The 22344-nt window shown below is 38.2% G+C and overlaps 1 protein-coding gene across 1 annotated transcript in view; it reads right to left on the bottom strand.

The window, feature by feature from the left end:
• The window catches only part of METAP1D (methionyl aminopeptidase type 1D, mitochondrial), a 75064-nt gene that overhangs the window by 1176 nt on the left and 51544 nt on the right, over window positions 1-22344 (bottom strand). The window contains exons 2-8 of the mRNA XM_008138561.3: window positions 17094-17251; window positions 14997-15146; window positions 13484-13632; window positions 12858-12900; window positions 8626-8789; window positions 1659-1756; window positions 355-402 (exon numbers count right to left, since the gene is read on the bottom strand). Coding sequence (XP_008136783.1) covers window positions 355-402; window positions 1659-1756; window positions 8626-8789; window positions 12858-12900; window positions 13484-13632; window positions 14997-15146; window positions 17094-17251 — 810 coding nt within the window. The remainder of the gene's footprint in view (window positions 1-354; window positions 403-1658; window positions 1757-8625; window positions 8790-12857; window positions 12901-13483; window positions 13633-14996; window positions 15147-17093; window positions 17252-22344) is intronic.

Raw genomic sequence — 22344 nt, 5'->3', positions numbered from 1 at the left:
CAAGGGACATAATCGTCTCCAGTTCCTGGGTGTTAATGAACACACACACACACACACACACACACACACACACACACAGCAAAAACCCAAACACCACATTATGTTGGTAACAGAATTAGAGGGTGGAGGGCTGCCTCTCCTAAATGTGTCGGTAAGTATCTGATTTAGGAAGATGGGCTCGAGGATATTACTTAATCAGATTTACTCTGCATCTGAATTATTTCATTATGCTGATTGGCTTTGTTAGTCCTTCACGGGACTGCCTGGCCTGGGCCAGCGCCACTGCCCACTGCCGAGGCTTCTGCTGGGGTTAGGGTTAGAGCCGCAGCTCTGAAGAGGAGGTCCCGCACTGACCTATGGTGAAGGCCATTCCCTCCTCCATGAGTAGATCGCTGTCGTTTGCTGCAAGAAATAAAAGATGGGGTAGGGGGAAAGGGAGTGGGAAATGGAGAAAAAGATAGAAACAGAATTAGAGGGGTTGGGCTGCTCAAAAAACTTGGTAATTTAGTATTTTTTCTTTTGGGATAGGAGGGTGGCGGTTTCTAGAATCCTGGGTGTTCACTGACAACCCGGGGTTAAACACGGGGCTCCTGGGTCTGTCTCTGCACTTTCTGCACTTGGGGGTCAAGGCCCAGCAGGAGCAGCCTGAGTGTTTTAGACACTTGTCAGGATCCTCTGCTGCCCTGGCCACTTGCTACGAGGCCTCCTGGCTTTGCTGAGTCCTGGGCCTTGTGATCTACCCCCAACCCACACAGAAGGACATCTTGGGGAACAGATACAAAGGGAAGGCAGGCTACCGTAGGGGGCAAGGTCAGGGGTGACTTCAAATAAGTCCAAGTGCTAGCTCTGGGGGGGGGGGGGCACATGTCTAAGAGGCCCTTTCTGCACTTCCTCCTGGACCTCAGGTGGGGCTCTTTGGCCCAAAGGGAGTTCTGACCTGTTGCATCTCTGGGAGTCTTCCAGGGCATGGGGTCTAGGCAGTAGTTCCTCCAGGGACTACTCCCAAGTAGCCAAGGGGGATGCCCACCTGCGCAGGGTCCTTTGGTCTCTTCGATGCTTCAAAGAACTGCCTCCTACCCTAACCCCAATCTCCTCCCCTCACCCCTGCCTCCACTGCCTTGTGGCCCACCCTGCTTCCCCACTGTAGGGTGCACACCCAGGCAGTGAAAAACAGGGATTCTGGGCAAGGAACACAGGGTGGGTATAATCTAGAAATCACTAAAGAGTACATGCTGCTAAATACATCAGCTGTCATCGCTGTGGAGGATGTGATGAAGTTTAACCACAACAGTCAGCAGTGAGAGAAGGGGGTAGAAAAAGGAAAACAGAAAAGTCCTATGTGCATGCTGCTGGGACACTGATGCAGCGGTATCCTGATTTCAGTAACTTTTCCTAGACAAATATTCCTTGTGCCTTCCAGCCATCACTCTCCAAGAGAAGACAAAAAGCAAAATAAATCTTATTTTGGGATTGAAACTACTGGGCAATAAGCCAGTAACATAGTAATGTGCTGGTTATGATTAAGTACCCTTTGAATTCTAATTTTGAATCCACACACACAAAAGGATGATCATGTGGATTCAAAGTTAGAGCTTCAGGAGCAAAACTGCCTTATCCTGATTCCATTCAATTAACAGCTCCCAAATTAACTTTCTTACCGTGATGCCAAATTTCTGGATGTCCATGAAAGTAAGATCCTATCCCATGTCCCACAAAATGTGAACAGACTTGCAAACCATTCTGATGAGTAATGTGGCTTTAAAAGTGACCAAACAAAATATTTAATTAAATTAGATATATTTTTAATGCATTCATAGATAAAAACAAAGTCACTTAAAAATATTCTATAAAAAAAGATAAATCAGTTATATTAAGAGTCAGATAATGACAATGTTTTCATTATTCTGGAATAAATTAAATATTTTTTGCCATTGCTTGTAAAACTCCCTTTGGATAAATGAAGAAAAAAGGTATGTATCTAACACAGTACAGTAGTTTGCTTCATTGACCTTAGCACAACGTTCAAACAAGACCACTTTTAGATGAGTGTGCCACACACATATATAGGTCAATATAACCAAGACACACACGTGCATATAATGCAGGTTATAAAAACCTGCGTGCGTGTATGGGGTTTCACAAAAAGACTATGCAATTTACTACCAAGTTGGGAACCAAAGAGAGAAAAAAATTTATAATCTAGAAAGTGACTTCCTACTTCTATAGTTTCCTTATTCTGGTCTATTTCAAAGCAATATACATTTTGCAAACAGATATTCGCACAGAAGGTCAAATCTGCTTTGTCCGTATTCTTGAAACAGTACAAAACTTTGTGATCATTTAAGACTTACACCATTAAGAGAAATCATAGCCCTAGCCAGTTGGCTCAGGGGATAGAGCGTCAGTCTGCAGACTTCAATTCTGGTCAAGGGCACATGCCCGGGTTGCAGGCTCGATCCCAAGTGTGGGGCATGCAGGAGGCAGCCGATCAATGATTCTCTCTCATCATTGATGTTTCTACCGGTATCTCTCTCTCCCTCTCCCTTCCTCTCTGAAATTAAAAAAAAAAAAAAAAAGCAATCATAAAGAATGTTTTTTAACCATTGGGATGCTTAAGAAAAACTAGTATTATGATTCCTAATTCTTAATGCTTCATTTGTTACTTCTACATCCACATCATTTAGGTTCCATCTATTCCATATAAATAAAATATGGTACATATACTCCAACCATAAAATCTTCACCTACAAGGTTAAGAATTTGTTTTTGAAATTAGGTGCACATGTTTTACTTCTGGGAGTGCCAGAAAGACAAAAACATATATACCATGAACAATTTTTATATTTTTATATTTTCATCTGGATGAAGGGCACAGTGCCTGAATCCTAACCATAACAATGGATTGGGATTTACAAGACCACTATTTAAATTGTTAACAAAACCAAAGTTCTGAGATCCCAAACTGGAGTTTCCAAAAGACCCTCCATTCAGTTTAATATGAGCTCAAAGGCATTTAGCCAGAATCTTTATGAGCACGCATGTTGATGTACTTTTCTCTCAACATTTTTAACCTTCATCTCCAGACCTGTAAAATATTGGATGTCACTCTACACAGCAGATGGGCAGACTCTCATTCAGATTTAATTTCCTTGTAACTGATAACATAGAAATAAGTAAGCGATGCATGTGCTGAGGACAGGAATGATAAGTCAATGTTGTTTTTTAATCTAAGTTGTATTTTAATGGTTATTTCCATGTATCTTTGCGCTTTGGGCAGGTTAAACAAGTTTCCCAGGGCTTTTCTATTTGTACCACACAATTTCTGAATAGAAACTGAGGATGAAGAGTGGATAGAGGGTGGAAAAGATATTATCAAATAAGATATAATGATCTAATTTTTTTTTTTTTTTACAAAAATGGGCTCTACCTAAACCTGTAATGTTACTTCAGTTTCAACAAATCTCATTGATTCTAAGAGCATTCAATATAAACTGTTCTCCTATTTTCTTAAAGGAAAAAAACCACCTAGGTTTTTTAAAAAAGGCTCTGATTGGCAGGCATCACAGCTACATCTTAAATGTGCGTTACACTGGCAATCTTCATTTTAATTTCCGATGAGAGGAGAGGAAGAAAGCCCACTCTGGAAAAACACTTGGGGTCCCACCCCCTCCCCATCATACCTCTCATCCTCTTTATAAAAGAAGCTCTGCAATTACTAGGTGCCTAAGATATCTGAGTGCATTCTCCTCCAACAATTTACTGCCTGGATCCCGCTGGAACTCCCAGCTATGGGAGTATCATACAACGTATCTGTCATGGATGCAAAGGTCAGAGGGGTTCACAGCCGTGGGGGAAAGAACAGGACAAATTTCCTTCAGTTCCTTGGTTGAACACCCATCTCAATGCTCGATTCCCAGGAGCTTAGTATATACCCTTCTGTCTGATTTCTGAGTACCTTCCTTTTGGACTGGTAGTTAGCTTTTTAACATATACCTACAGGGACTAAATAGGATTAAAAAAATATCATCAATGTTCCAAATTGCTATTTAAAAGCACACCCCTTCTATTATTTTGGAATACATGGGAAGCAAGGATTATGTACCTAATTCTAGGGCTTAAATCTAACTTCATAGAGACAAGCCAAATGGCTTGTAGTAGCAAATTCTACTCTGACATGAAAGCGAGAACTGGTATCCTTAATCATGGCACAGGAAGGTGGAGCATGTGTGCTTCTCTTGACTGGTGTGTTGGGGAACATGGAAACAGCTGCTGGGCAGGGGTGCCCAAGAAGTACGGCAGGTGTTCCCCAACACCAGCCACCCTAGGGTCATGACCCATTTCTGAGCACAAGCATCTCCTGTCCTGGACATTTTGAATTCTTTTTGCTGAAATCTTTTGAAAAGAACTCTTAAGGTTTTAGCTCTTCTCATTTTCTGCCCCCACCCCCTCAAAAAAAATCCTCTAAGGTAAGTAGGGCACCTCTGTATGAGCCTGAGCACATTTATGATTTGAAGCCCATATAGAATATTTGGGGAGAGAGAGGAGGGGAGAGATGATTTATAAAAGTTTGTAAACTTACTTTTAAATTATACTGTATTATTACAGTTCATGTGTCAGTTATAGTTTGTAGTTGAAAGAAAAATCTCACTTAAGGAATTTCATCTTGTGACCATTTTCTTCAGTTAACTTCTCTTTCATGAGGCAGTTTTCCTCAATTGAAGTATTAAATGTCTCAATAAATTAAAATTCTTAATATATTTCAACTACCTTTTTATGACTAAGAATACATTCCCCAAGAGGGCAGAGGAGTCCAATATTTAAGTACATACTCTTCTAACAAAATAAAAATGCACATGGAAATAGTTTTATTACCATTTTTACATGAATCTTTTAAACAGAACTATTCTCTAAATGGCCACATCTCTAATTAAAGGATCTTAAATGGCACCTGATATTCTAAGTTATGACATTTTAGCTTAATGTTTCCAGATTTTTATTTTAAGTAGTCTTTTAATGAAGGAATTAGGGGAATGATTCCCTCTAATGACAAGAAATGTTTAAGTATAATTAGTAATATTTTTGAAAGCCAGTAATTGTTTTCCAAAAGAGTGGTACTTTTTTTGTTTTGTTTCAAACTGGACCACAAATTACTGTATTTTTCTTGAACTTTTATTTGAGGTTTTCTGTTTCTGAAAAGCAGACATGATGGATTGAAATAAAAGATAATTTATTGCAATGCTTACTTTCATGTGCAAAGAGAAGCAGTATAATTGTAATTTACAGTAGCTGTCAAGAAAAATCCATCACAAATGACATTAAAATGACTTATTTTGCCTGAGCCACTTATTGTTTAAATGTGCATAATCTAATAGAAAGATATTATTTTTCAAAATCTGCTTTATATTCTCCTAAATTAATATCAAAACATATACTTATGAATTAAACATTAAAAACCATTTATTGATACTTTCATCATGACATTTACAAGTATAAGTTTAAATTATTTTTGATTGAACTGTCACATATTTGTGATGCATGAATCTACACATTCACAATATTCTCATATGTACTGATCGTACCATCTAGATATAATTATGAAAATACAGATTTAGAAATATTCAAAGCAAATGGAGCTACAGTGAGGATAATAACACACTGTAACCTGAAGATCACTAGCCCTCATGAAACAAAAGGACACACAGGGAAGGACTGTTTACATTAAACTCTTTTGGCCAATACTTTTCCAGAGAAATCATCCTATCCTGCAGGTTTCAGAGAATTAAAAAATTTCCTATAAAGATCACTCAATTTTTGATAACAGAATACTAATAAAAGATGCTTGAATGTTCTTTTCATGCTGTATCAGGGAGGCCATGCAAAACATGGTGAATATCTTAAAATAAACGAGACTGAGTTGAAAGATGTTTGTAAACCTTAGGTCTGTAATGATTCCAAGCACTTTGGCATAAAGGTGGAGATTGCTTGTTTATTTACTCCCTCGAGGGTTTGCCTAAATAAGAAAAGGTGAAATAATAGATGTCCAGAAACACTGCCTTAACCCATTAGAGCAAACATTTGTTAGAATCTGGGCCAGTTTCCTGTCCGGTGGCAGACATAAACCATCTAAATAATGAAATGTATTAGGGTAAAAGTAAAAAGTTCATTGTCCGTTATTTTTTACATAGTTTTGTAAGTGTTGTTGTTGGGACTGATCTGGTTTTCAAAGGAGCTGATACACACAAATTTGTACTCGGCGAAAAGTGACCTTTGCATTTAAATAGCTAAAATCCAATGTCACTTTCAATTCTACTCTTCTTTTTTTTTTTTTATGTATCTAGAATTAATGTAGTGAATATGTAATGAAATGCATTATCCTACATAGAGATTTATCAGATTTTCCGACTGAATGCTAGGCTTTGCTAGCACTAGCTGGAATTCACCTGCATGTTGGTGTGGCGTGTGGCTCTTTTTTGTAAACAGTTAAGTCGTACACAAAAAAAGGGAACAAAGGTCAGCACCCAGCCGCCACTTGAATGTGAGATTTTTCTTTTTATTCCCCTTGATGTATACTAGGCTCTGTGTTATTAGTCTTAATGATGGAAAATTGTAGTGTTGATACAAATCTTTTTTTCAAAGTAGTAGGCGGGAGCTCCATTTGTTAGTAAGTTTTTTTGTGACTAAAAGCCACGGACAGTACATTTATGTAGCAGTAAAAGGCCTAGATGCTCTTTCCATAGCAGAGCTAATTATTCCTACTGTGACCTTACTGATCCAGCCTGTTCCTAGTACATCTCATCTGCACGCCTGTTCCTCTGTGTAGATGGTGTCAGGGAATATGAAAAACCCTATAATGAAACCATTTTCATGATGGAGAAAGGCTACTGGAGTTGCACTTGCTACAAAGAGGCTCAATTATATGAGTAATTGTGATAATTTTCTACATTCATAGCCTTCAATGGGGAAAAAAGAATGAGAGCCACAAAGGAAAATTACTTTAACAAGAAAGTACAGAGAGTAAAAATGGAAGAAGAGACAAAAAAGGGGAAAAAATAACCAGAAAAAAAGTTTAAAAAATAGATCTGGAGGGAGGAATAGCGAGACAGGGAGAACAACAGAAATGCTCAAAAGCCCATGTGCAGCTGTGTTGCACAATTAAATTGAATTTTTTTTCCTGCAGTTGATGAATGTGACTACTGCAAATGTGCCTCTGTAGTTAGCTATCATTTGTTGTTCCGTGACAGGAAAAGGATAATTACCTCTCAGAGAGAATCAAAGGCTGACATGCCCTTTAGACACAGCCATGAATGCAGAGCTCGATAGAATGCTTGAATAAGAATCTAGTGTTCTCTGCCCCCTTCCACGGAAGAATAAATTTTGTTAAAATGCAAGAACACCACCAGTAAATTTGTTGAACCCTAGGTGTTCAAAAATATGAGGTGCATCTATCGACTCATCCCATTTGCAAAAATAAAACTGCATTTTGAATTCGTTTCTATTATATTCATGGACAGTAAGATAGTGAGATATGCATTAAATTTCTTTTCCCAGTAGGGGTCTGATTCAACATTTCCTATGAAAGAACAGAGAGACACTATCCCTTTTTCCCAGGCTAGTTAGCCTATAATTTAAAACTGTCAAAAACACAATTTTGTTCAAAGTCTTCAATAAAAGCCTCTCAGATATAACCCAAAGAGATTTTACTAAAGTTTGATTCAGACACTGTTACAATATTTTTAAAGCCATAAATACATTTAACTGATATTTTACTGCATTTTTTCTTAAAGCATTTGAGGGCTTATGAAGAAAAAGGGCACCATCTTTACAAGGTGACTACGTTGTCCATCCTTCAGACAAATGGGAAGCATTCAATGGTTCATATTAATGAGAACAGTACTTTAAAAGGTACTGATGTGGTCATCTTTAACAAAATGTATTACTTTTAAATGAAAAACAGCAACCATGTATTCTGCGTGTCTACTTCAAAACAGTTACGGGGGAAAAAGATCTTAAAGTAGGTAACAGATTACACAGAAAAAGTCTTGAATTCAGAAAAATACACATTTACTAAAAAAAGCACGTACAGAATGCTGTGTGGAAAGTAAACAATGGTTTACAGAAAAAATGAACCAGACCCAACAGGACAGAAGATCACCCTTTCAGGCTGTTTGCTAATCCACTGATTTGAATGGTAAAGCTTGCTTGAGCTTAGGCTTTTTACCTCTGTATCACATGAATGTGTTTATTTCATTCCTTTAGAACACTTAGCTTTTCTCCTGTCTCATCATCCAAGTGTTAGGATGCTCAGCTCCTCCTTAGGTACTTCCTTCCATGTTTGGTGTGGTTTTGAGTAGAGGAACACTACAGACCAACATGTCAAGCTAAAACAAAAGCAGTCCACAAATACTGCTTGCTGCTTCTATAAATGTCTTTGTTGACCCTGATATAATTCACTTTTTCTTTTTTTTTTAACTCAGGGAACAACAGTGCAGCCTGGCAGGTCACATACTGATATCAGACTGAAATGATGGTTCTGAATCCTAAAGCATGTCATCAACTGTATACCAAGCCACCAATAACCTTGCACCATTTGCCAACCCTCCCTTTACTTGTCAGTGTAAGGCTTACCTGATTGTGTTTCCAATTACTGAGAAGGGAGCCCCTGCTCTGCAAGCTGCAATGGCTTCATCTCTACACCTCCTGGCAACCGCCACTAACTTTCTACCACATTCATCCACATTGCCCACCAAGAACGTTTCAGAGGTGTCTCCATGGTAGCCGTTGTAATAGACCTAAACATAGGCAGAAATGTAATAATTTGTTGTTGTTTAAAATCTACTCTCCTAAAGTATACATTGGATTCATTTGTTTTAGCCTTCCAGAATTACTCTTAAGTTCACCTACAAAAAAAGAAATAGATGTGCCAAAATCTTACAGAAATTTAAAAGATGAAGCCATGCAATAATATTACACAATTTAAAATAAACAAGTGACTTAGTGTGGCTATTTCAGCATTCTGATTAGCAATGCTATAGTAGCATGTTGATTCTTCACTTTATATTTGAAAAGACAAAACTATATATGCAAAATTTAGTGACCAAAGACACTGACCCACAATTATTACAACAGGTTGAACCTAACAATATTAAACATGGTGAAAAGTTTCTTCAATGTCATGAAGATATTCAATCTTTTATTTACTAGTTCTATGCTTGGAAGTCATAGATAATGACAAGAAATAAGACAGACATGTCGATATTATACAGACAGTGGCTCAATATAGGAATGAAAAATCTTGCCTGGAAGTGAAATCTTAATTGAATGCTCCAGATAGCTGAATGTTAACAGGAAACCCTACACTCCAATATTTAAAGACTTAGAATATAAGAAAACAGTGTTAAAAATAAAATTACAAAAAAATTAATTTTATCAGTCTTCAATGATTCAACAGTCCCTGTATGATCTTGAAAGATAACAGATTCATTATAAAAATCAATAATTACCGAACACTACAATAAATATAAAAGGCTGAGAAGGTTATTAGAATATTGATCCATCGATGTAGCATGAAATGTGCTCTTTTGCATAAATTTGTCCTATGCAATTATTTTTCACATCTCTTTCTCAAGTAAAAGTAGAATGCAGAAACTGTTACAAAAATGTTTATCTGAGCTTTCTGTTTAATACTGAATCAATAACTTAAATCTGTGTACAATTCTGCCTTTAAAAAATACTCTCCCACACACTGTGAGGGAAACAGGAAAAGTATTATGTCTTCATTTTAAAAGTCAGTAAACTGAGGTAAACAAGTAACTTGTCTAAGGTTAGTGGCAGATATAGAGTGGATCCAGATTAATACTATGGATTATTGGCTTCTAATCCAGTGTTTCTTCTACTGTATAAAAGTATCTTAAATGCTTTGCAATGGAACAGTGTTCTATACATTTATTCCCATTTGCAACCCAAGAAAGTACAAGTTTTAATTTTATATACAAGTATATAACATTTACTAATAAGAGTAATTATTCTAAAAGTTTGTATATCTGAATGTTTGCATAACTATTTAAGTAAAAATGTATTTTTAAAAAATCTTTATTTGCCTTTTCATATTACTTTTGCTAGCTTTCAAAATGACTCCTTGAAAGAGTCAATAACAATACTTTTGAAAGTCTGTGACAGCTATCTATAACTACTGTTTATACCCACAAACTATTCTTGTTTTTTACTTCATTTATTTAACAAATATTTATTGAGCAACTACTATGGGCACTGCATAGTCTATTTTTAAACCTTCACATCTCAAGGGAAAAAGAAATCTATTTTCTTGTGATATATACTAGACATAAACAATTATAACATGCAATGAGTATTTTCTAATGTAATATGAAATGATAATGGAATCTTTCACTTAATAAAATATTTCACAAGAAATATAATTTGTTCCAATACTAATCTATATATTTCCTTGACCACTTCACATTTCTGAACATTGAAAATATTTCACTTTGCATTATGAATTTTGCAATTATGAAATTGTTTGAATGTTAAAAATGGAAGTGTGTATGAAAAGTCTTCAGGAAACGTAGAAAAGGCTTGGAATATTATCCTTGAACACACTGAGAGCAGTAGGGAACAGTATGCTTGATTTCACTGAAAGCAGCAATATTTTATTAGGGGGTGATTGATTAGGTGAGAAAATAAATGTAAAACCCCCAAATCAGGTACAATCCAAAAGAAAGGTGTATCATGAAAAATACTTTATTTCAGGTACACTTCATAAAATACCTCCTGCTACATGATTCTGAGTTTGAAAGATACCAACAGAATATGTATAGAGCAAATGTTCAAGTATTCTAAGTAGCACACAAAGATAGGAAAGAGTATTAGTAATAAAAGAATCTTTGGCTATTCTGTCACACAAATTGATATGAAGAAAAAAAGATTAATTAATTTGACTGAACAATTAAAAATCTGACTGAACTCAACTACTGGATGCCAATTTCCACCTCATTCCCTCTCCTACCTAGGTTTCATGATCTGGATATAGAATAACTATTATTAAAAACATTTCCTCTGTACCCTTATGTTCACTGAAGCACTATTTATAATAGCCAAGATCTGGAAGCAGCCCAAATGACCATCAGTAGATGAGTGGATAAAAAGCTGTGGTACATTTACACAATGGAATACCACCTGTTCGTAAAAAAAAGGAGGAAATCTTGTCTTTCGAGACAGCATAGATGGACCTGAAGAGTACTATGCTAAGTGAAATAAGCCAGTCAGAGAAAGACAAATATCATAAAATCTCACTTATTTGTGGAATCTAATAAACAAATAAAACAGAAATAGACTCACAGGTACAGGGAACAGACTGACAGCTGTCAGGGAGGAAGGGGACTTTGGGGGGCTGGGTGAAATAGGTGAAGGGATTAACTGAAAAAACCAACAAACTCATAGACACAGACAACAGTATGGTGATTACAAGAGGGGAAGGAGGGCGGGTGAGGTAAAGAGGGGAAGGGAGATAAGTGGTGATGGAAGGAGACTTGACTTTGGGTGGTGAACACACAATACAATATACAGGTGATGGCCCAGTGGGTGTGGCTCAGTGGTTGAGCATCCATCTATACACCAAGAGGTCACTGGTTAGATGCCTGGTCAGGGTACATGCCTAGGTTTCAGGCTCAATCCCCAGTAAGAGACATGCAGGAGGCAACCGATGGAAGTTTCTCTCTCATCCATGTTTCTATCTCTTACTCCCTTCCTCTCTCTCTAAATATCAATAAAAACATATCTTAGAAAAAAAATACAGATGACGTATTATAGAAGTGTATGCTTGAAACCTATATAATTTTATTAACCAATGTAACCCCAATTAATTCAATAAAAAATTCAAGCAGAAAAACATTTCATTAATAGAAACTGTAACCCTTCAACACTATCTATCTCAACTAGTTCTCATCAGACGTTTAAATGGTAGTTATTTAAAATTTATTTATTAATCATCAGATGTATAGAATTTATTTATAATCTACATAATCCAAAGGTATCATTACCAGACTTTTTAGCAAAAGGAACTGCCAAAGCACAAATACGCCACATCTGAAAGTAGTCAAGGGCCAAGAATAGTAGAAAAGGTTTAGAGCTTGTACATTTGAAGTTCCTAGGCTAAATTATTTTGGGTTGTTATTTAAAAGAAAGGCTGTTAACCATTTGGTGAAAACTTAAGTTTGGAGAGAAAGCCGTTCTGCTGGTATGCTTTGAGTTCAAGGCTCTCTGTACCAGAAATGGAACATGGTGCTACCTTCAGGGATTTTAATAAATCTAAGAACACTGCTAGCAAAAGAGTTGCTGTCCAAATAGACTGACACACACAGGCCAACGTAGCCTCTAATGACAGAGTAAGATAATGACAGGCCCCACTCAAAATCAGCAGGAAGAGGAAGATCAATCTTGGCAGAGTGAAGGAAAAATGCTGGCTTTCTTCGCGTTAGCTCATCTCATACATATCTGGCTCCGGCAGCTGCCCAGTGCGGCGGCGCTCTGCATTAACTACACAGTGGATCAATAACAATTACACCTTCTCAAAAACATGACACATAGCAGGATTGGGTTGACATTTCACTTAGGCCAACATTGATCTCAGTGCATCTGATTCCAGCCCTAAATTCAAGTCAGGCCTGGGTTTACTTGGAATAAACAGAGTTAAAAACAAAAAAGGAAACCAGCTGCTTGTGTCTGGGTCTAGAAGTAAACAGCACTTCCATCGGCGCAGTTCACGTTTTCAATCCACTCTTCTTCCTGTTGCTACCAGCAGTTCTGAAGTTGATCAAAGACTATTTTTTATATGATTTACTCACCGTGACATCAATGTTGATAATATCTCCATCCCGAAGAGGTCGACTGAAACATAAACAGGAAAAAACAGTGATAGACAGATCTCAATAAAAGGGCTATAAAAATAAATACCTAATGACTACTATCACAAACCCAATGAGTTGCAATGATAATTTGGAGTAAAGGAGGAATAAATGGAATAACTATATCTAATCTTTAACTTATGTTAGTCACATCAAAGTTTACAAGAAATATATAGTATGAACATATTGCTATTTGTAAGTCTACTAGTCTTTAAAAAAAATGTACTTATTATTTACCTTAATTTTGCAAAGAGCAAAAACAGTTGATAACTAATATTTACCTACATTTGGATTTTTACCATTTATATGGTTAAAATCTAAGGACATTAAAGAAACATTTAATGCATAACTACTTTTTTGGATTACAGACTGCTTTAACAAACATTAGATGGGGGTATCATGTGCACTTAGAGGCAAAATACTTCAAATTTTTGTTTTAACATAATCAGCTTCAAAAGTTTGCAGGTGGGTTTCAATTAAACAATAGTGTCTTTCACCATATGTTATAGATCTTAGTTTCATGTTTTAGTTTCCAAAGGAACAATATGTTATTAAGCAATGACTACCTGTCAGGAATACCATGACATAGCACGTTGTTTACAGAGGTACAAACAGATTTTGGAAAGCCTCCATAGCCTAGAGGTGAGGGATAGGCATCATGACTGATGATTTCCTGATGAACAAGAGCATCTATCTCTTCAGTTGTCATGTCAACCTAAAATATTAAATAAAGAAATTGTGCAATGACAGCTAAAGACATTTCTTGTGTTTATTGACTATGCTTTTAGCTACAGCACTTCCAAGCAAGAGTATATAAATCTACTGTGATAAACTTGTAGTACAAAATGTTAATTAATTATGATTAACATTAAAATCCTAAATTGTGCCTTTTTGTTAATCATTTAAGTATATGATGGTGCTGTGGACTATTAGGAAATGGAAATTTTAAACTCTTAAGATCCTTCAGATAATTTGTGAGTCATTAAATGACATGACTCCTTTTCAGACTGAACATTTCAAAAATATGTCCTTCCTCTTCCTCCATGGTTAGTAACCTGGGCTAACAGAAACATATCAATAAATACTCAAATGGCTCGTCAGTTTAGATGACAAAGCTTGAAAATTAGGTCAACCCATATCTCAGAGGAACATTACATAGGTTTTGCAGCAATGGCATAGAAATTATAGATCATCATGTAAAAAACTGAGTCTGATACATATTTTATAGATTTCATTTTCACTGATCTTGATTTCTTTCATACCTAAATAAATCAATGTTTTTAAAAAAATATTTTTCTCTTGAATCCACACATAAAAGAAAAACTATAATCTAGTTTTGTGAGCACATGAAGTATATCTTAAACACATAAATCATGAATAAAATTCTAAAACAAACTTTTATTAAAAATGAACTATTTCTTCAATAATTTTCTGAGTTATTTTATATTCACATTATGTTTAGTTACGTTGCTATAAGAAGAGTATGACCCAGATGGTACCTTAAGTAATTTCATCGTTGAGTCTCACTCCCTAAATTCTGCCCACCTTTTTGAAACTACAGGCCCATATTTTCATTTATGCTCCTTATATAGCAGAGTGTTTCAGATTATTCTGAAAGGACCAAATCTTGTAGTAAGACAGGTGTAACAATTACATTGCTCTATTACCCATAGCTCTGTGTATCTGGTCTGATCTTACTTTGCAGAGCTAATGCAGGAAAATAGTAGACAAAGACTGAGGCAAGCAACTCTTCAGGCACACGGAGTAACGTGGGGAATAAAAGCAGAAACTACAGGCAGGAGGAAGGGGGCAAAAGTCAAAGCCGGCTGCCACTGATCACCTTGCATAGGCTGATTGAGCCCAGAGCATCTCCAGAATTCTATTTAGAATTGAGTCTGGATTTTAAACAATCTCTTGAATACACACATAAAACAATACAATCCCCTTCCCCTATCCCAAGGCTTTACTTAATTAGTAACAAATTACATGTGTACAAAAGAGGAGTTAAAGGGAAAGAGGAAAAATAAGAGGGTTTGTTGCCCCTCATGTAAGTCCTTCTGAGGTTTGGTGAGACGCCACCTTTAAACTCTTCCCAGCCAGGAGGAGGACATGACGGGCCAGCTGACAGGCCTGACGAAGCCCTTGAATCTGATCTTCATTCTTAACTTCTATGCTGTCTCCCCAGTCGGGTACAATGCCTGTCGTCACATAGTCTGGCTTCTTTATGTGCTTGAGGAGAAAGGATTGAGAACGAAGATCAGAACCCAGCGCACGACAATGGGAGCATTTTTTCGGACACAGCCTCCTACTTCATGGAGCTCTGCCCTTCCTGCCGGAGCACCGACCTCCAAAGCCAGCACAACAGACCCTCCAGGCTGCCCCCAGTTCCTTCCCCTGCCCTTTTGAACTTAACATTGCCTGTTAGTGCTGTCTCTGGATGGTCTATTAACCTTACTGTGCTCTGAGTCAAACTGGACTGAAGGAGACTTCTGGTCAAAACAAACAGTAGTTTCTTTTCTGCCTTCTCCCAACCCAGTGAGAAGCACACTGTCATCGATGAAAAATAGCACCGAGCCTCCAAATTGTCAAATGGCTAATTAAGAGCACTTTCATCTTCTTAACACCAAGATAAAATTTATGCAAAGGATAGCTCACAACACCTTCTCTTAATGAATGTATGTAAAAGGCTGACTGTCAAGGCCAACGCAGCCCATTACATATACACTCTTCTTGCACTTCACAACGGTACCCAAACTAATAGGGGACTAGAGAATAAAATAAAACAGCTTTTCCCCCTTTCTCTTTCTTTTTAAGCACATTAAAATACACAGAGTGCTTCTATCATTTGTCAAAAAATAACGAAGTATCCCCCCCAAACTCAAAACATTCACCTCAGATTACCCTGGTAGAACATTCTCCATCACTTACTTAAAGCCATGGGCAGTATGCAGAAAATACACACTGTCTCACACACAGAGCTTCCCTCGGTCTCAAGGTTTTGCACAGCTCTTCACAAGCTACTTATGGAAACTGCTAGATAAGTATTGTTGACAGTACCCAGTCAGGCTACACAGGAGATGGGGACAGGGACTGAGAGAGAGAGAACACTATTCCACTGACATCACAGCAACTCTGGCAGGGCATCGGGCAGGCCTGAAGGACCTTCACCTTGCTCGTGTCAGACGGCCCTTTCTGACACAGGTAACGCCACCGCTCAGGTTGCCACAGCTGAGCTCGGGAGGAGCACCTCTCCCCAACAGCTTTCCCACCAGAGCCCACACAAGCTCCCAGTCTCCCCCACAGGCTCTGTGCTCTTGTCTCTGCTTTGTGATCGGGCCAGGTGACAGCTACAGGCAGAAGGGCTGTTGGACTATCCCTGAAATTCTAAAACGATACATTCCCCTCTCCAGAGATTTTTTTTTTCTTTTCTAACTAAGAAAATACCAGGAACATACTTTGGGCTCTGGTGGCCTGTCTCGTCAGCCCTTGCCACAAAACTAGGTCACTCACCTTCAGGAAATATAATATACTTAATGTGGGTTCAGTGTAAAAAAATGCATAAAGGGAAAAGCAGGTGATTTTTGTGACAAATCTGAATTTCTTTCAGCTATTCTTGTTCTTCCTAAATAGCCCGCACACCTCCTTTATATTGCGTTAAAAAAAAGGATAGATTGCCTTCCCATAGAACTGTAATCTCTAGAAAAGAAGTCAAGAATGCTGAGACAAGACGTTTTCTTTAATTTACTGTAAGGGAGATTCAAAGACAGCAGCATTAATAACATGAAGAGCAAAAGAGCAGGCTTTAGGAAAAAAATCTAGTGTATTAGTTTCAAGCAATCTCTCTTGAATGATCCCAGTGTTATAGTCAATTTTTTTTCCTCAAAAAAACTACATACATGTAGTTTTATCTTCATGTTAATATAAAAAATTGTATGATAGAAATTTTAATTCTAAATAAGATAAGCAATTATAAGCTCAGCTCTTTATTTTAAAAAATTAACATTATAGAACTGCAGGATGTTAAAACTTCTCAAATGACAATTTAAAATCACAAACCAAGTTTAAAAATTATGATTCAAGTAGCTTAGAAATCAAACGTGCAAAAACATTTGATTGCTTCTGCAGCTAACCTTTATCTTGGCTGGAAAAAGCAGCAGATAATAGGCGATACAGTACCTTAGGGACTGGATGAGCTGAAGAAACTGCAGCAGGCAAAACTATACTGTGTGAAATATCTCTTTGTCTCCGGAAAAAGAAATTTCTTCTTTGTTGACTGCTTGACTGCTTGTGTAAGTAGATACGATTGAGTGGTGAAGAGAAGATTCTATGACAACCTAGGAGCAGAAAGAGACATGTTTTAAGTGAAAAAACACCTAACATAGCGTTACATTTTAAGATGTTGTGTTGTTGCCTATTAAATCATTATTCTAATTCTTTACTGGCTCAAAGAGGAAAAGCCCCAAATAGAAAGAAAAGCAGTGGCATTCTCAGTTCTAATAAAATAGTAGCACGGCATATTTATTAGCTAATACTATGTTTACATAAATGTTTGACAATGGAAAACTCTACTCCAATGGAAAATAAACATATAGAAACATCTGCTGAGCACCAGGTCTGTAAAGAGAACCATTTCTGCTGTGGTACCTTATGCAGCAATGTCCTGGATGACCTGAAACTCGGGGCACTGTTTGGGTGGCTTTTCATTCTTTAACGCCGTGAAAAATCATGGACAAATTGCCAGCTGCACTTTTTGCCCTCGATCTGATTACCACTCTGTGTTAAGTTCATGTGCAGTGAGGCATTATACTGAAATTCATTGTGATGAATGCTCAAGTCAAATAAAGACTAGATAGCAAAAATGTAGGGTGTAACCCTGAAAGAAAATGAATATAGGGTCCTAAATTACCCACAACAGGAATTTTGAAATATCTATCAACATTTTAAATGCACACATCCTTTGACTCAGCAACTCACCCTCCTAAGACTTTACCTTGCAGATATTATACAATGATGGATATGTGAAGATGAACCCTACTGCAGCATTGTTTGTGGTAGGAAAAATGGGAATAACTCAAATGTCCATCAGTAGGGGACTGGTTAAATATATTATGGTATATCTATACAGCTATAGACCTATTAAAGAGAATAAGCTAAATCATCTCTAAGTATTGATATGGAAAGAGGTCACAGTACATTGCTAGGAAAATAGCAAATACTGAACAATACAGGGTGGGGCAAAAATAGGTTTACAGTTGTTCATGTGGAAAATAATACAATAATTAAATAATAATACAAGATAAACTCTGCTTGGCGTACTCACAACTGTGAACCTACGTTTACCCCACCTTGTATTTATAAACAGCCCATTAATGTAAAAAGAGCTTATACATTTATGTAAGTTTAAATATACCTATAATATTTCTGAAAATTGCTATTCATCAATAGTGATTATTTCTGGGACATATGATTGGGGCTGGGGATGAAGCCTTCTTGAATCATTTTATTTTCTTCTAAACTGTTAGGTTAAAGAAAACATTTACTTGAATAACTTTTATAATTAAAACAGTAGTTTTGGAAATCCCCAACATATCATAATTGCATATCAGGAGTTGGCAAATGGTAGCCCAAGGCCAAACCTGGCCTGCTGCCTGTTTTTATACAGCCCACCCAACTAAAGGTGATTTTTATGTTTATAAAATGGTTGCAAAAATCAAAAGAAAAATAATGTTTTGCAATGTATGAAATTCAAATTTCAGTGCTCCTAAATAAAGACTTATTGGAACAAAGATACCCTCATTTGCTTTCAATTGTCTATGGCTATTTTTGAGCTACAGGGGCAGAGTCGAGTAGTTGTGACAGATCTGGCCCTTTACAGAAGTTTGCCTACTCCTGATCTAGAGCATTGGTTCTTAAAATGTGGTACCCAGACCAGCAGTTTTAGCATCATCTGAAAATGATGCAAATTCTTGGACCCCTCCTCACACTACTGATTCAGAAACCCTGGGATAAGGCCAGCAATCTGTGCTTTAACAAGCCCTCAGCGCAATTCTGATGCACGCACAAGTTTGAGAAGTACTGGCCTAGAGCAGTGGTTGGCAAACCGCGGCTCGTGAGCCACATGCGGCTCTTTGGCCCCTAGAGTGTGGCTCTTCCACAAAATACCACGTGCGGGCATGCACGTTCAGTGCGATTGAAACTTCGTGGCCCATGCGCAGAAGTCGGTTTTCGGCCTGGGCGAGTCTATTTTGAAGAAGTGGTGTTAGAACACTCAAGGGGCCAAAGAGCCGCATGTGGCTTGCGAGTTGCGGTTTGCCGACCACTGGCCTAGAGCAACCTTACAGCTGTGAAACATAATGGAAACACCAGTTGCAGATGAGTACTGGCCCCAAAATCCATTATCTCTAAGTGATTTGGAAAAAGGCATGGGATGCAAACAAAGCCCAATGGTCAGTGATTGAGTGTCTTAAGTTTTACTCAATTATATTCTTCCATAAAGTTCAGTTTAACATTGTTGAATTAAACTTAAAGAGGTGTTTTGGGTATTATTTTAAACTAGAAGCCTGTTGCACCAAGTTTCGTGCAATAGACTTTTCCTTCACCTGGCTGCCGGCACCAGTTTTCCGCCAGCAGCAGTTTTCCTCTGGCCACTCCCGCCGATCAGAGCGCCTCCAGCCAGCACTATCGATCCATGGGCCACCCTGAGAGGAACTCCGATCGGAGGCGCTCCGATCAGCGGGTGGCCAGAGGAAAACTGCTGCTGGCAGAAAACTGGTGCCGGCAGCCACGCAATCGCCACCCCGAGTTCCCCCACCAGCGTCTTCCGCATGGGTCCTTCCCCAGCACCGGGCAGCCGTTTAGGCCGGTGGTAGGAGCGGGGGTCGGGGACTCGCGAGTCCCCGCCCCCCCTCCTACTGCCAGCCAATCGGCCACCCTGAGTCCCGCCCCCCGCGCCTCCAGCCGGCCCAATCGTGGGCGTAGTGGAGTGATGCAATTTGCATATTACCTTTTTATTATGTAAGATAATTCCAAATAGCAGACAAAATGTCATAATGTCACTTTTAAAAAAGTAGCCTGAGGTATGTACATATTCCCTAAAGCTTGTATTGTAAAGGATAGTATTTCCATCGCTATCCCAAGATTGTCAAGTGGAATATGGGTGTCAGGGCAGTACCCCAGGAAAAGCAGCAGCCTAGAGTTTCATTTCAGCTCTGCCACCTGCAAGCTGTGGTCTTGAGCAAGTTTCTTCTTTTGGGTCTCAGGAGAGAATGAACTGGAATACAATGTGTGAAAGCACCTTGCATTTAGTAGCTTCCCAATAAATGATAGTTTCTTCAAGAACACTTAAAAAGTAAAATAAGGAAGGAAACACAGACTCCACTACGGCTTCTAATACTGAGCACTAATGTGTCAACGTAGGCACTTAACATACGTTAGCTCATTAATCTTCCGAGAACCTTACAAGTTGTACACTGTTAATACTCCATTCCACAGTAGGAGATAGTGAGGCACACAGAGGTAAGTCAGGGACGTGCGGTTAGTGCCAAAACTGAGGGGAAGCAGGTCAAATTGCTCCCACAAAGGATATTACTTCTCTTACATGCATGAGAAAAAATGAGCTAACATACATGGAAACACCCAGAAAGTGTGAAAGGCACCATAACTCTATTAAAAGTTACTACTATTATTAAGTTATTTTTCTGAAAGTGGTTATGGTTTGATCTAATCCACTCACTCTCTTAAGACAAGTTCCCTCTGTTGACCACATACGTGGTTCGGTGGGAAGTTGGCTGAGCATTCTGGGGCTATGGAATGGAAAATCTGGGTCCCAGCTACAGCAAACACTCAGGTGGAACAATCTATGACCATGGGCCCACGAACTGCATTGGTAGGTCGGACCAAAGACATACTTTTCTGAGGAAAGTATGTATGTGTTAGGATTACTATGAATAATGACAACACTGATAGAAATAGTAACAATAATAGTGGTTAACATTTAAGGGCCACATTCTTTGAGTAAGTACAGTGCTAGGTGCTCAACATACATGATCTCTAACCCATCTGTCAGGCGGGCAGGCAGCTGTTGATGTCATTATTTTACAGATGAGGCTCAACCTGTGGTGATGGGTCAATGGCTGGCCCTGCCTCAGGTCCTCGAAGTCCAAGTCCAAGGCTGTGCCTGCCACTCCAAGCTGCCTTTTAGCAACGTGCAGGGGCTCTAGTAGCTAGATGCTTTGCTTTACATTATGTTTTTTAAGGGAATGGATTTTGAGGAAAGTTTTTTTTTTAATCATGAAAAATTAAATATCATGGGATCAGCCAACTTTCAGAATAAAGGTACTGTTCAAGAAAATTCTTACAACTGACTTAATTGAGAAACACTGCTAGTGAAAATAGCGTGAGCTTTGAAGTCAGACGGGTCTGAGTTACCAAACCTTCTGAGCCTCTTTCGTCAGCATTATAAGGCAATAGCATTGCTTTTCTCACCCCTGGGCTGTTATGAGCATTAGCTGAGATAGCATATACTGTATACTAGTATGTAAACCATCTTTAACAGGTAGGTGCTCCACAAATGTTAATTTCCTTTCTCTTCTCAACTATTTGAAATGTTTACCTGTGGACCTCTAAATTTATGTGTTCTTTTTTTAACAACGACTTACTGAGCTCCTCCTGTATGCCACGCTGGGGACGCAGGGAGAGCAATGTGACAGAATCCTGATCTTGTGGAGCTTATATTCTGTGGTGGGACGCAGACAAGAAGCAAACCAACAGACACAGAGATTGTATCAGATGGTGATATACATGATGAAAAATGGGCCAAAGTAACACGGCACTGCTCAGTAAAATGAGGGAGCTGGGCTTCATAACCTTTGAGGTCCCTTTAACTCTGACATTTATGTCTTCGTTCAGCAGCATTTGATTCTCATGCTACATCCCAGGTAATGGGATGATGTAGAGTCTGATCAATTTTAGGACTCATGAAGATTTTGTTCAATGTGGCTGATAACACAAAAGAGAGCTCATCTTTATCAGTATTATCAAGTTCAAGTACACAGTCATTATAGGGGAATCCTTTCTATGTACTTAAACATGAAGGATGAAGTCATCAGGTCTTTTGAGACATTCACTTCTAGGATGCACAGTGCTGTCAATGTACCTGTTCTGCCAAATCATGTGCTCACTGCCCCAAAGATGCAGGCACATCCACACGTGACACACACTGGGAACACAGGCTGAAAGTATCTATCCAATTTGTTGACAATTATGGTTCTGCAGTGTACTCGGCAATTTCCGTTTCATAAGATACTTTTTTATTTGAAGTAAAATCATTTCTTTTAACCTGATAAAAAGACAGTCTATAAATGTTGTTATAAGTAATAGAGATAATAAGGTACCATACAGTGTTTATTCCACTATTCATTACAATCTT

This window comes from Eptesicus fuscus, chromosome 11 (assembly GCF_027574615.1).
Source record: "Eptesicus fuscus isolate TK198812 chromosome 11, DD_ASM_mEF_20220401, whole genome shotgun sequence".
NCBI classification, from domain to species: domain Eukaryota; kingdom Metazoa; phylum Chordata; class Mammalia; order Chiroptera; family Vespertilionidae; genus Eptesicus; species Eptesicus fuscus.
Note: the sequence above shows the minus strand (reverse complement) of the source record. Positions and strands in the feature narration are given on the sequence as shown.